The sequence below is a fragment of the Rhopalosiphum maidis genome, chromosome 3, assembly GCF_003676215.2.
Source record: "Rhopalosiphum maidis isolate BTI-1 chromosome 3, ASM367621v3, whole genome shotgun sequence".
NCBI lineage: Eukaryota > Metazoa > Arthropoda > Insecta > Hemiptera > Aphididae > Rhopalosiphum > Rhopalosiphum maidis.
The window spans coordinates 40,565,410-40,579,970 of record NC_040879.1 but is presented as its reverse complement, the minus strand read 5'-3'; the positions used below and the strand labels follow the sequence as shown (position 1 = coordinate 40,579,970).

The following is a 14,561-nucleotide window of genomic DNA, read 5'->3' as shown; positions in this document are numbered from 1 at the left end:
TGATGTTATTATTATTAATTACAAATTTTGTTTTTATTTATTAAAAATTAAAAAAATTGTTTAACCCCAAATTTTTTGTAAGGCAATAAAGATAAGTATTGAACGAAGAAAAAGATTAAAGTTTGTCTATTAAAAATAAACTTAAGCCTATGTAAAAACCGCCGGTAGAACGCGTTTGCCAGTAGACCGCATATTTTATGACAGCCGAAAAAAAGCACCGGGCAAGTGTCAAAATAGACTTTTACGCCGAATGATAACTGATAACTGATAACTCACAAACATGGTAATCGTCTTCATCACATGTTATAGTGACCGATTACCATGCTATTACGAATTTCCAATGAAACGGTTTTCACTCAATCACCTCGAAGGTGGCTTCTGCACACCGAAATCGAGTTACACCGACAGCTAGTAATCACTAACCGTTATAGAATAACTTGTAATCACGGATATGGTTGCACAACGAGCACGGATATGACGGCTCTGAATGTTCCCAATCAAGAATGAATAGAAAGTCACGTCATACTAGCGCTCTCTATAGCCTCTATTATTGTTATTAGTACTACTCAATGTAGTCTGTGGTAATATGGTACAAGATTTCTATAATAATGACTGTAGAGGGCACTAGTAGTACGCGACTTTTTGTCAGATTTGATAAGAACATTCTGCGCCGCCCAACGTCGTTATCCAATATAGGCCGTCGTGCAACCACGGTATCTGTATCCGTGCTTGTAATAAGATTACGGAAATCATTTATAAGAATATGACACGTTATTTATATGTGTTTTTATATTTTCTGTGACAAACTAAAATTGTGTTGGTTACACTGTAACGTTAGCATTTCGTCAAGGAAATGTTTGTTAACATTTGTAATGTCATTTGAACCACGTCTAGACAATTGTAGCGTGTCTTCAAATTTTATTTTGCCTTCGCACCTCGGAAATAAAAAACAAGGTAAGATTTTAGAAATTTTATATTGTATTAAAAACTCAATTTCAAGTACTTTATGTGAAATATATTGTTTTTTCAGAAAAGATGTCGGCTAAAACGACTACTATTAAGAAAAGGGTGAGTAAATTATGCACCAAGCATGTTTTCTATTTCACTATTAAAAACTTGAATAACTTAGTTGTTTCAATAATATCTTACAACACATCGTTTTTTATTAAAATTTTTGAAAAAAATGACATCGATACATTAGGTACTTGAAACATTTTTGATAAAATAATCACTGCATGTATAGTCTGTTCAAAATGAGATCGTTACGGGCAGCCAAATACTGCGCATGGGCGTGTCTTTGTTCCACAGCAGCGGTCCGATGCACCGCCGCCAACAAGAGCGTTACATTATTTTAGTAACGACTCCCGAGAAGTTCTAATAATTTAAAATGTACAGTGAGCATGACACACGCACGCGCATCTACCTAGCAGACCAAAAGCACGAGCGACCGAAGCGTTCCGAGAGAACACGACAAGTTGAATCAACAAGTTGCCTGCGCGCCGCCGTCGAAATCGGGTCGACGCCGTGTACCGATTTCATTTTGAATAGACTATAAATCTTAATAAAGAAATTTGAAATTGTACATTTAGTGTATTAATTATTTTCACTTATCTATATTAAAGGTTAAAATATTATTGCTTATTAGAGACCAATATCTGCTGGTATGATTAGTTTTAAAACAACCCATTGGTTTTGTCATTTTTTCCCCTGTGGCCATCCTGGTTACTTCTTAACTTTATTTAATAATTAAAAACACATTTAAATTTGACAGGATATTTTTTTATATCTATACCTACCATGGACGTAGGTAGGAAATATTTTCGGAGGAGATTTGGATTAGGTCTGTATTAATATTATAAAACATTAAAATGAAATATGAATTATTTATCTTTAATTTCGGAGGGTGTTTGAACACCCAAAACACCCCTTACCTACGCCTATGATATCTACTATTGAAATAGTATAAATGTTCATTTTAGTGTTAGGTAAAATAAATGTAAAGATAAATTAAAAGACGGTTGATGAAAAAAAAATTGGTAATTTTTGCTTTGAAACTTAATATATTCTCCATATTTTTCTGATTCAATAAACTTCAAATTGTTGAATTCAATAAGATGTCTAAAACCAATTGTATGGTGAAATCAATTTTTCCTATAAAATAATAAAACAAAATAGTCTGATAGAATAGACAAAATGCTTATCACTAGACTGGTACAATACCTGTATGTAAAATTTATCAGTTTTTATAATATTAGTTTTGTCTTTTTTTTAGTTTGTGTCGGATGGTATGTTACGTGCAGAACTCAATGAGTTCTTGTCACGAGAACTTGCTGAAGATGGTTATTCCGGCGTTGATATCCGTGTTGCTCCATCGCGCACAGAAATTATTGTTTCTGCAACACGTACCCAAAACGTATTGGGTGATAAGGGACGCCGTATTCGTGAACTTACATCACTCATCCAAAAACGTTTCAACTTCAAAGATAAAGAAGTTGAACTTTTCGTTGAGAAAGTAGCACAACGTGGGTTGTGTGCTATTGCCCAAGCAGAGTCATTACGATACAAGTTGGTTGGGGGTTTAGCTATCAGGAGAGCATGTTATGGTGTATTGAGATTCATAATGGAAAATGGAGCTAAGGGATGTGAAATCGTAGTGGCTGGTAAATTAAAAGGTCAACGTGCCAATTCCATGAAATTCGTTGATGGACATATGATTCATAGTGGTGACCCATGCAATGATTATGTCAATGAGGCTACTAAACACGTTTTGTTAAGACAAGGTAATTTTTGTAAACGTTAATATTATTTTTGTGAAAATTATTAATAACTAATAATTGAATATATGTATTTTTTAGGAGTTTTGGGTATCAAGGTAAAAATTATGTTGCCATGGGACAAAACAGGTAAACTTGGCCCAAAGAAGCCTTTGCCAGATAATGTCAGCGTTAATAAACCCAAGGAAGAAATTCTACCCATAGCGCCAACCAGTGATATTAAATCTACACCCGAAGTAGCAGTACCTGCTATTCCAGTTGTACCTGTTGATGGTTGAAATGACTGTATAAAATAAACGAAAGTGTTTTTTAAACAAGTCTTGATTCTATTTTATTTGTAGTTATCAACTTTTTAGTAGGTACCTATCAAAAGTTGATGGGTGGGCAGCAATAACGTGCAATGTAGCAATTTCTTAATTTTACGTGATCAATTAAAACAAAAATGTTTTGCCGTATTGTATTTTGTATACCGGTTTCTAAGTTTGTACACGATGATTGTGTACGATAAAAACATTCTGAGAATTTTTCGATTCTTAAAATATATCGAGATTACTTCATAGCACGTTATTCTCGTCCACCCTTCAGTTATTATTTTTTTTAAGTAGGAAGTTATGTAGTAGTTTGCTATTACCTTTTTCACAAAGAGTAGGTATAGCAATTGTCTAGAGCAAGATTTTTTTATTTTTTTATTCGTGGAATCTTTTTTATGTCCACTTTTATCATAAAACCTCTATTTTGGTTATTTAATTTCAATAGTTTTAATGTAACAAATTATCTAAGGTTTTTTTACAACAAAAATAGCATTTCTTTAATTCGAAAAATTCAGAATTAATCAATAGTCCTAAAATAAGAATAGATATAAAAGGACTTAAAATTTTAATAAGATGATGAAAATTGGTTTTTTATTATTACAACTGATATACTTACTATTAGTCTTAGTTGATATTAGTTAAATTTTCATCTCAGGTTTGGCATGAGTTGAAAACCTTGTTTTACAAATTAAACGTATATAAATATATTATAATACAAAGGCGTGATGAACGACATTTATCTTATGCAATTGCTTAGCCCTAGAAATTTATGTTAGACTTCAAAATTAAAATTTCTGTGGATGATTAATAATTAATTAACATAGAATTTTTTTTAATTTAAAATTTTGATGGCCTATGTTCTTTAATGAAAATTCTAAACTACCATACAGTTTTAGATTATATATTATGTTGTAAAGGGTATAGTGGGTGGGCTATTGTACTTTGCTTAGGGCTCGAAATATGCTTGCCACACCACTGATATAATATATGAATCACTAATTGTAGAAAAGGAGCAAGTCCAATTTTGAACGAAATTGAGTCATCGTTGGATTTATATTTCTCTACCTAGGATACAAATTTTGTGTAAAAACGGGACTAGTATGTACATAAAGCAATATATGTAACACTCCACGTCTCCACACATAATATATGATCAATAGCTGCGTGTCAGTATAGTGGTGTCGAATATAATATAGTATATAAAATAAATAAAAACTATTTACTATGTATATTTTGAGCAGTGGCAGATTATACTAATTATAGTATATTTGTAAAGCCTAACATCAAATCCTAAATATTGTGCTTATAAAATTAAATACATCATACATATTATAAAATATGAAAATCCCTCCCCCCTGTAAAAAAAAATCTTAGATTCTCCACTGACTAAAAACGGGAATTTATTATCACAATATCACCACTACCAAGTTGTTTTCTTACAAAAAAATTAACTTCACAAAATAACATATAGCAATTGTATATCCCATTATGATAGTTAGAATACAAATTGAATTGAATTTCTTCATATTTCTGGTGGAGAAACCATTTTTATTGAATTATTTATTCAGAATAAATAAATACCAAAAATAACTGATTTGGAGAAAGTAACTGCTAATTAAAATTCTTTTTAATTTCCAATACAATTATTACAATATGCAATATTAATATTCTGAATTGGACAGATGAACTCTTTGAATAATATTGATAATAAACCTATTTTTGAATAATAACAAAATAATGATATTAATTAGTTGAGTACTGGTTTTGCGTAAAAATTCAAATTTTCTTTCTCCTAATAACAAGAAAAGTATCAAGAATTTAACTTTTAACTCCCCCCCCTCCCCAACAACAACCAATTAGATCTACGGTTATGATAATACTATCATTGATGATAGTACATACTTCTTAATTTCTATAATATTTATAGTGATACTAAATTTAAAGACACATAAACAAATGAGTAATTTTACCAACAATATTAGACAAACACATAAAATAACAATTATTTATTTAATTATTTAATGGGAATAATATCCAATAGTCAATAAAACAGTAAGACAAAATATACAATAACTGCACAGTAGTTAGCAATTAAATAATACAAAAATAAAAACAAAACAAATGTATTAAAGTAAAAAGTAGAATCTTGATAATCCGACAGATATCAGACCACGCTACTGCCAGAATAACAAAAACGGCAGATTAATAAGGTTTCACAAAAAAACACATTACTTATTGAAAAATTAAAAAATGAATAACCTTATTTTTCAACGTTAACTGAAAAAAAATAAAATATCTAATAGGTTTATTCGGATTTAATCTGTTATTACTTAGTTATATCCATGGTAGATTATAGTCTATTATAATCTACCGTGGTTTTATCTAACGTTTTATTGTTTTTCATAGTAAAATAATAGATGGTAGTAATAATAATGAAAGCCTAATACTAATAATAATAATTAGATTAATAAGAAAAATTTAAGAGACTTTAAAGATTATTTAAGAATAGGGTAGTACCTACCAAAATTAGTAGTTTGAAATGGAACAAAAGAAGAATTGGATTTATTGGAATGAAATGAAACTCATGAAACATTAATTAGGAAAAGGAAAAAAGGAAAATCTACACGTCCATTATTTAATTTAAGCATAAATACCAAATTAGCTTTTATTTTTCTATCTAAATTCTAACTTATCCATTATTGGACTATAATCATATGTAATGAACATTTTTAAAATGAAAGCTGCCAAAGAACAAAAACACTTCTGAACTTTAAAAAGATTTAGCCAGCGTCAAGGGGTCTCAGAAAATATACAAACTATACGGCCATTTTATACGATTGCCAATTTGCATGTTCTTAGCTGATACTTTCATTATCACCAATAATTGTATACATAAAAATACAAAAATTTTGCAGAAATGCTGAAATTAATGTTATTTTATCAACATGTCCTTAATACTTGTTTTATTATAAATGATAGCGATTGTTTATGATTTTATATACAACACATTTTAAAGTTTAAAGCTAGCAATTATTTATTTTTTTTTATTTTGAACAAAATTTAACATATTAAACATATTTTATTAAATTATTTCATTTTTAGTTCAGAACTTGTTTTTCCTAATGTCCTAGGTACTTTTTTATTAGTGGAGTCTTCAAGTTCTCTATCTTGATAGTAATGAGGAGCTACTTCACGTAGCCATTTACTATCAATCTCTGTAACTTGTCTCATATATTCTTTAGTTGTTAATACCAACTCATGGTATAGAACCCATCTCGGAAGCTCTTCAAATAAACTGCTATTTGGATGAATAATAACAGTTTGATTATGTTTAACAGTGCGATAACTACCTTTTGATAGTCTTGCAATGTGATAAAAATAACCAGCAGTTATGGCCTATAATAAATAAATAATAATATTTATGTATAAAAGAAATATTCATAAATTTCTTACATAATTTAAAAAAAATAATATTCGCATACTTTTCGAATATTAACAGTTTCGGTTGGATTTGAAACTATCTCCATTTCAACACGTTGCATTAATCCAACTAATTGATCTCTAACATCTCGAGCTCTGCGCATTGATCTATGTTGAATATAATTTTCATAACACCAATTTGTACTAAAATCTGTATTAGCCCATTGGTTATAAATGTTTAATAAAGCTAAATGATCACCACCTTGTTGAAAAAAATTTTTTCGAGCTGTATCAGCTAAAATTAATTTATCTTTGGGTCTATAAAATATAGCACTATTTACATTTAACATTGCTGCTATGGAAGCAATTTCTTCTGAACATTTATATCTGAAATTAAAAAATAAATAATAATTTATTCTTTGTTTGATAGAATGTTTCAAAGTGAGCACTTTAAATTAAAATTGTTTTTTTTTTTACTTAAATGCATTTAAAGTAGTATTAAAATAATAATATAAATATAAAAATTCTAACTTCTCAGAAGCCAAAAGCATTTTTGCCATCATTGGGTCTAATGGGAATTCAGCCATACGACGTCCTAATTTGGTTAATTCACCCTTGTGATTCAATGCGCCCAATGCATAAAGTTGTTCCAATGCGAGTACCTTTAAAATTTTTTTTTTTTTTAAATAAAATTAGATATCATAAATAACATTAACTTACCAGTGTTTCATGTGGAGGGGGATCTAAGAAATCAAAATGTATCAAGTCATGAATACCAAGAGCTTTCAACATCAACACAGCATTACCCAAATTAATTCTTTGAATTTCTGGAACTGTATTGTCTTCAAGTTCACTTTTATAAGCCCATGAAGTATATAAACGAAAACATTTACCAGCAGCTACTCGACCAGCTCTCCCAGCTCTTTGATTAGCACTTGCCTAAACGTTAACATAAAAAAATATGAATAAATTCAAACCCTTCTTTAAAAATAATTTACCTTTGATATTGGTACAACTATTAAAGATTCCATGCCTGTACGTGAATTGAAATTATTTTGTTTACAAAAACCTGGGTCAATAACATAAATAATATTATCTATTGTTAAAGAAGTTTCTGCTATATTGGTGGCCAAAACAACCTAAAGCATAATTCATAATATTATTATTAAACAAATCAATTAACTTCCAATAAAAATAAATAGATAAGCATTAAAAATTACTTTTCTAGCATTGGGAGGTGTAGGCTCAAAAATTTTGGCTTGCATCTCGGTAGGTAGATTACTATAAACTGGTAGTAAAATCAGTTCTTTGATTTGAGAACCAAGCCTGCGGACTCGCTCCTGCAATAATTCATGGCAAGTCTCAATCTCTTCCTGGCCAGTTAAAAAGACTAATATATCTCCAAGTGGTTGTGTTACATGTATCTGTAATATAGACACAACACATGCGTCAATATAATCAGCCTCAGGCGCTTTTGTGTAATAAATATCTACAGGGAAACGTCTTCCTATACAGACATAAAAAAATAGATTTAGTATCTACACACATAAATTATAAAATGTAAATAATGTTTACCAGGTATTCTAAATATAGGAGCATCATCAAAGAATTCAGAAAACTTCTGAGCATCTAAAGTGGCACTTGATATTAATAATTTCAAATCTGGTCTAAATCTTATAACATCCTTTACTAATCCAAATAAAATATCAGTGTGAAGGGTACGTTCATGAGCTTCATCTACAATCATCACACTGTAAGACTGTAAATCTGGTTCAGACAAAAACTCTCTATGCAATGTTCCATCAGTCATGTATTTTATTATAGTACGCTCTGAAGTACAATCTTCAAAACGTATACTGTAACCAACCTAAAAATTGTATCAAGTGTCAATTATATATTAATATTAATATGTATTTCTTTTTCAAGCATAATTAGATTGTTTACTTCATTTCCAAGTTTAACCGACATTTCCTCAGCTACACGAGCTGCAACTGACATAGCAGCTACTCTTCTAGGTTGAGTACATCCAATTATTTTGTTATTTTCTGTGAAACCAGCTTCATGTAGATATTGTGGAATTTGTGTTGTCTTACCAGAACCAGTTTCACCTTCTATGATGAGTATCTAAATAAAATAACACAATTTATATTATAAAACTTAATTTAACTAAGTTATAATTTAAACAAAATTATTACTTGATGATCTTTAATAGCTCTTATCAGATCTTTTTTGAATTTATATATAGGTAAACTCTTTTTTGTCTCTTCTATACTGAGTTTTTTCTTTTGTTTTTCAGTAATTTCAGACTTTTCCTTGTTAAATTAAAAAAAAATATTAATTATAAATTATTTTGTCAAAAGGTATGAACATACCTCATCTGTGCCAGGCAAATTTGCAGTTTGAATAAACTCTATTTGATTATCAATCAATAATTCATACTGTTCTTTTTCTTGTCTTTTAGCACCAAATTTATAAACAGCAGAAGACATTTGTTCTTCTTCCCATTTTTGTTGTTCAGTAATTGGTGCTTTATCCACTTCCATTTCATACTCCATTTGGTCATCTTTGATATCTTGAGGCATCCGATAACGTTGAACATTTTCAAGTTCTCTAGCTTTTTCATGTTCTTTTGCAAGACTTAATAACTTCTTTTTGTGTTCACGATCAAAAATTTCACGTTGCGATAAACTAAATAAGAATAATTAATTTAACAGCATATTTTACAATCCATACCATATTAAATTATAGCAAAAACTTACTCTTCTTTATCAAATAAATATTCATCGTCTAAGATATCGGCTTCAAGTTCGGTAACCTTATCATCTTTTCTTTTTTCAAGGTATTTACGACGAGACTCAATACGAAGTCGTGGAATAACCATTTCTTTCTCACGTTCATTTTCTAATTTTAATCGCTTTGCTGCTTCTTCATAAGCTTTTTTATCTAAGTAATTAATAAACCATAAGGATCATAATATTTATTAAGTAATTAGATATTATTATATCTGGATTATTATATATTATATACAGTATATATTATACATTGGGTTAAGAAGTTAAGTCGAAAATGGTTTGTATATACAACATATACCATATTTTTTTTTTATTTTTTTACATTTATTAAATGTATTATATTCTATTATAATAATAATTTATTTAAATTCAATTGTGTACATTTTTACCAAATTTTTATTATTATCACTAGTTAATTGTTAAATACAAAAATGTATTAATTGTATTATAATTATTAAATTTAAAATAAGCACTTATCAAAATTAAATAAACATATATTTATAAATGATTTTTTTAATTTAAATAACCATACAAGTTACATGATTAATATTTTATACTCTCATTCTTTTTTTTATATTTTAATTTCTTATTTTTTTAATTTTTGTATTTCAGAATTTATTTAAAATTGAATTAATATAGCAGTTTGTTTGTATGTATTTAAAATAACACTATTTATTTTATATTTTAAATAAATTGATACTTAAAAATTAAATTTTTAAATTTCATAAATGTATATTATGTATAAAGCATAGATTAATTTTAAAAATTAAAAAAATTATGCAATGTACTTAGACTCAACTAGTGTTCTATTTGTAAATAATCTCAAAGGTTAATATTCCAATTCAAATGCACATATCTTGTAAATATCAATTAATCTATCATGAATTGAAGCTCATACTTATTCTTTAGTAGGTTATGATGTGAAAAATTAAATGCAAGATTTCATTTCAAACATATATTTTATGTTCTAAAAGAACAATTCAGTTATTTTATATATATATAGCGAGAGCGAGAGAGTATTTAAAATTGTAAGTTCTTTTTTCATTTTTTAGTTCTCAAACAACATTTTCTTAACTTTCTAAAATACCACTGAATTTTTCCAAAAGCGCGAATGAAACATTTTTCTATATTCTATGTTCTTGTTATTTTTATATATTTTTAAGTTTTATTGAATATATTTGTTCATGTTTATGCTGAAAGTCAAATTTTAATGGCAGTGGTATAGGATTGAAACTAAAAAACCTTTGTAATCTAACAGTAAATATTTATTCTCCATCCAAAATCTGGAAAGGGCTATTATCAAAATCAGATTACCTAATAAACACATCAATATTTTTTGACTACAACATAAAATACTTGCTTTTAGACTAGCCTGGATTGACTTACAATATATTATTGAAATGCACAAATAAAATGTATTAAATATGGGATAAGTAAACCTCCAATGCATAAATCATTATTTTCGTAATTTTTTTAATAGTTTAATTTGTGTTATTGACTTTCAATAAACTTTATTACTATTTACAAGACTTACCTGATCGAGGAATAGCAATATTACGAGTTCTGTCTTTGTCTTTTTTTTTAAGCCTTTCGGCAAACTTATCTCGTTCTCTGCGATCCTCATCACTGTCACTAGAAGCCATCGTAAATCTAAATATTTAACAAAAATAAGTTAAAGCTAAACAAATTGTTTAGTAAAAAATTAAAATTTAAAACGTACGATAATGTAATGTTTATTGTTTACAGTTTATACTGATAACTTCGGGCCGTTCGGCAGACAAAATTGTTATCTTATTTTTTATCAGGGTAAACACCATAACAGTGATAGATAACATTGATAACGCGCGCACAGTTATTCTATTCAAAATTATTATATTCTATCGATAAAAACGTTTATAGTATATTATAATATAATTATTTAATAATTAGTATTTCCTAATGGCTAATACTAGAAATACTTATTCTGTTTACAATTTTAAGGTTGATTAACTGTTACAGTGAAATAACATAATATTTATTAATATTTAAAATAAAAATAAATGTTTGACTTGCTGCAAATTTTATTTTAATAACCAGAGAACTCGCTTCACTGCTGTATAGTAAATGTTGAGTGGATATCTTATAGTCATGACGAAGTTGACATCCTCCCCGCCATGAACGTATTTGAATATTACAGGTACAAATAATTCAATGTATTTTTGAAAATGTTATGTATTCACAATATTTCAGTAGGTATAAACGACAACAACACTAATTTTAAGACGGTTACTATGTATGTTCAAGATCTTCAATGTAATGATAGTTCTATTATTAAAACAGATCTATGCATAATACATTACCCCATCGCACAACTGCTTTACTAAATATTAAAATATTTTTACAATTATTTGCAACATACCGGTTACTTACAATACCTGAATGTATATTTTCAACAGTGAAACAATTAAAAACGTAACTTTGGTCAACCATATTAAAAATTACTTTTCTCTTTTTAACCTGTATAAGTATCAAACTATTACAAAAATAGAAAAAAATTAATTTAACTTAGTAAAAAATCAATAATTTTTTTAAATTTTACCATTTTTAAATCTTAATAAATAAAATAGTAATATACTAATAGGTCATACAATAAAAAAATAATAATATATTAATGTATATATTAAAATTAATTCATATTATAGTACATTCATACTATGATCATTAATGAAATCCATTAAAATAATTAAATTATATTAATGTATTATTTTACCTATCCAAAGTGATATAAGTAGTCAACATTTTTAATTTTTTTTTTTTTAACATAACCAAATTCATTGTTAGAGTATAATTAATTACATAATATAAAATATAAAATATTAATTACTTAATAGTAAAAATAAAATATTTAATCAAATCATTATTTTATTTTCCTATATTAGTTGACAAATGACAATATTATAATATATCAATATTTCAAGTAAAAGTTTAATATAAACATATTGTTATTTAAATTTTTCTTAGTGTAACTTGTGTAAAGATATTTTAACTATTTGAAGTAAAAAAGAGTGTACTTTAACAGTTTAAAAACTGTTAAGAGAATATTTTAAGGTTTTTTTTTTTATAACACATTAAAATCATATTTTTAACTTTTGAAAACCAAAAAATGCATTCTTTAATTATAATTATAAAACAAATTTATATAAATAATGTCAAAAAAATAATATGTATATATATTTATATTTACAATATAGTAGTGTTACCTATATTATATTACTATTCCTAATGAATTTACTTGTATTATAATAAAAATTTATTTCTTATTAAGTATCTACTATTTACTTATAAGCTATACATATATAACATATTAATGGTGATTCATCAGTGGCATAATTTCAGTTTTTGTTTGACTAGGTCAACTACTCACTGATTTGCCAACTCAACATTTTTCCCACACAGATTCACATAGGATAGTTCCATAGTAGGTGAGGGATGGGGTACATTTTCAGGTATATGAATGTCACACACATGATTTTGAAGTATTAAATATAAACAATTTTGTCAAATATTTATTAGACTTAGAAAGTCAAATAGAATAATTGAATAATGTGTAAATAAATAACAAATAGACAATAGGTAATAGGTGCCTACCTTTTAATACTGATTTACAAGTAATTAGTAGTATTTACAGTCACATAAATACTAAACATTTTGATTAATAATATAATATACTTCTTTAAAAAATACAACAAAAAAATGAACAATAAATCTTTATTAAAATATCAATATTCAATATTATGATTTATGACAATGGCTTTAATAGTGAAAAATAAAAGTTCTTATAATTTTTAAATGTGCCGACTTAAGGTTGATGTAAATGTTAGACTAGGCCCTAAATTAGTCACTAGGGCAAATGCCCAAGTTCCCCCCCCCCCAAATGACACCACTGTGATACATAAGTTGTACATATTTTAATTGCTTGTGTTAAATTTAAGTTGTGCCCAATATATCTACATGTATTGTCTCCATTTTTTAATAATTTTTGTACAATTCAATATTTTTTGTTTTCATTATTTGTATATGGTTATAATTTAGTAAAATAGTAATCATTAGGAGTGAAAACTTAATTATTCAGGAGGTATGTTTATTGTATTAACAATAATTTTTATTTGGAATAATTTATAAAAAAAAATTTAACATTGATGATTTACCATTTGTATAAACCGTGTATAAACACATAAATCAACTTTATTAATTCTCTGATCAAGTTATTAGTATGTCTAAATAATATTTTACAATAAATAATTCATTGTTATTATATGTGGTTTTTGTTTAGTGAATACTGAAAAATTAAATTGTGTTTGTGAAACTTTATAAATAAGTAATATTTTTATAAAAATAGTGGGTTTTTTTGCTTTGAAAATGAAATCTCTTCAATGAGATATTTGTATTTTCATGTACAAATAAATTTGCTTGAAATATTAAAATGAAAGGGAACTATTACTAGTAAAGAATATTTACAAAAAAAAATGGATTATATATGGAGGAGCAGGGCCTATTAAAAGAACACCTACATCAAAAATTTTGCAAAAAGATTTATAGAGAATTTTAATTAAGACCAGTTAAATAATTATCTATCTAAAATGTATAAAACGAGGTTACCAAACATAATTATCAATTCAAAAATAAAATTATAAATGTAATAATTATAAAAATGTACAAAAAAATTAATGTAAGTAGCATGCATCCTATTACATAATGAGTACCTTATATATTGTTAAATTATACTTGTTAAATAACATATAACTCAGAGCAGAGATGGATAAGTAAGTAGTTACACAATCATAAAAAAATTTGTACCTTATAGACAAGTAGGCAACTAATTAAACTAAAATTTGTCTATCTTTAGTTATGTTAGATGCATGGTACTTTGACAATTCATAACTAGTCACATCTTACAAGTTATTGCTATAGTGATACAATTTAAAAACTTAAGTATTTTTTTGTATAATGATTTTATAATAAATATAGTATGAAAAATGTATGTAAAAACAAATTATATATTATGTAATAAAAAATGAAAACATGAGTAAATAAAAAAATACAATTTATGTATAATTAAATCTAAATCTGGATCTTGATTGCAATGAATACTATATATATACCTACTTGTATACTATACTCTTTTAGCACAGGTTTGTACTGTCTAAAAGAACACTAGACTCCAACATATGCAATGGGTGCAAATTCCATAATTGCAATGTCCAAAGAAGGGAGCTCAGCCTGCA

At 27.0% G+C, this 14,561-nt stretch overlaps 2 protein-coding genes across 2 annotated transcripts; one reads left to right on the top strand and one right to left on the bottom strand.

The window, feature by feature from the left end:
• Window positions 1-857: 857 nt before the first annotated feature.
• Window positions 858-3,052, top strand: LOC113556566 (40S ribosomal protein S3-like). Its single transcript, XM_026961595.1, has 4 exons — window positions 858-954; window positions 1,031-1,068; window positions 2,273-2,780; window positions 2,856-3,052. The coding sequence occupies exons 1-4, from the start codon at window positions 873-875 to the stop codon at window positions 3,050-3,052; spliced, it is 825 nt and encodes a 274-aa protein (XP_026817396.1). The 5' UTR covers window positions 858-872.
• Window positions 3,053-5,118: 2,066 nt separating this feature from the next.
• Window positions 5,119-11,022, bottom strand: LOC113555633 (pre-mRNA-splicing factor ATP-dependent RNA helicase DHX16). Its single transcript, XM_026960094.1, has 12 exons — window positions 10,832-11,022; window positions 9,265-9,448; window positions 8,878-9,193; window positions 8,701-8,817; window positions 8,450-8,629; window positions 8,081-8,372; window positions 7,726-8,012; window positions 7,504-7,644; window positions 7,226-7,444; window positions 7,037-7,167; window positions 6,568-6,892; window positions 5,119-6,481 (listed from the first exon to the last, which is right to left on the bottom strand). The coding sequence occupies exons 1-12, from the start codon at window positions 10,938-10,940 to the stop codon at window positions 6,173-6,175; spliced, it is 2,610 nt and encodes an 869-aa protein (XP_026815895.1). The 5' UTR covers window positions 10,941-11,022; the 3' UTR covers window positions 5,119-6,172.
• Between the last annotated feature and the right edge of the window lie 3,539 nt (window positions 11,023-14,561).

Coding starts and splice junctions, on each gene's coding strand:
- LOC113556566 (XM_026961595.1), top strand. CDS start 873: ATGTCATTTGAACCACGTCTAGACAATTGTAGCGTGTCTTCAAATTTT. Junction 955..1,030: donor CCTCGGAAATAAAAAACAAG/GTAAGATTTTAG, acceptor TTGTTTTTTCAG/AAAAGATGTCGGCTAAAACG. Junction 1,069..2,272: donor CGACTACTATTAAGAAAAGG/GTGAGTAAATTA, acceptor TCTTTTTTTTAG/TTTGTGTCGGATGGTATGTT.
- LOC113555633 (XM_026960094.1), bottom strand. CDS start 10,940: ATGGCTTCTAGTGACAGTGATGAGGATCGCAGAGAACGAGATAAGTTT. Junction 8,630..8,700: donor GAGCTATTAAAGATCATCAA/GTAATAATTTTG, acceptor TATTTTATTTAG/ATACTCATCATAGAAGGTGA. Junction 7,168..7,225: donor CCCCTCCACATGAAACACTG/GTAAGTTAATGT, acceptor AAAATTTTAAAG/GTACTCGCATTGGAACAACT.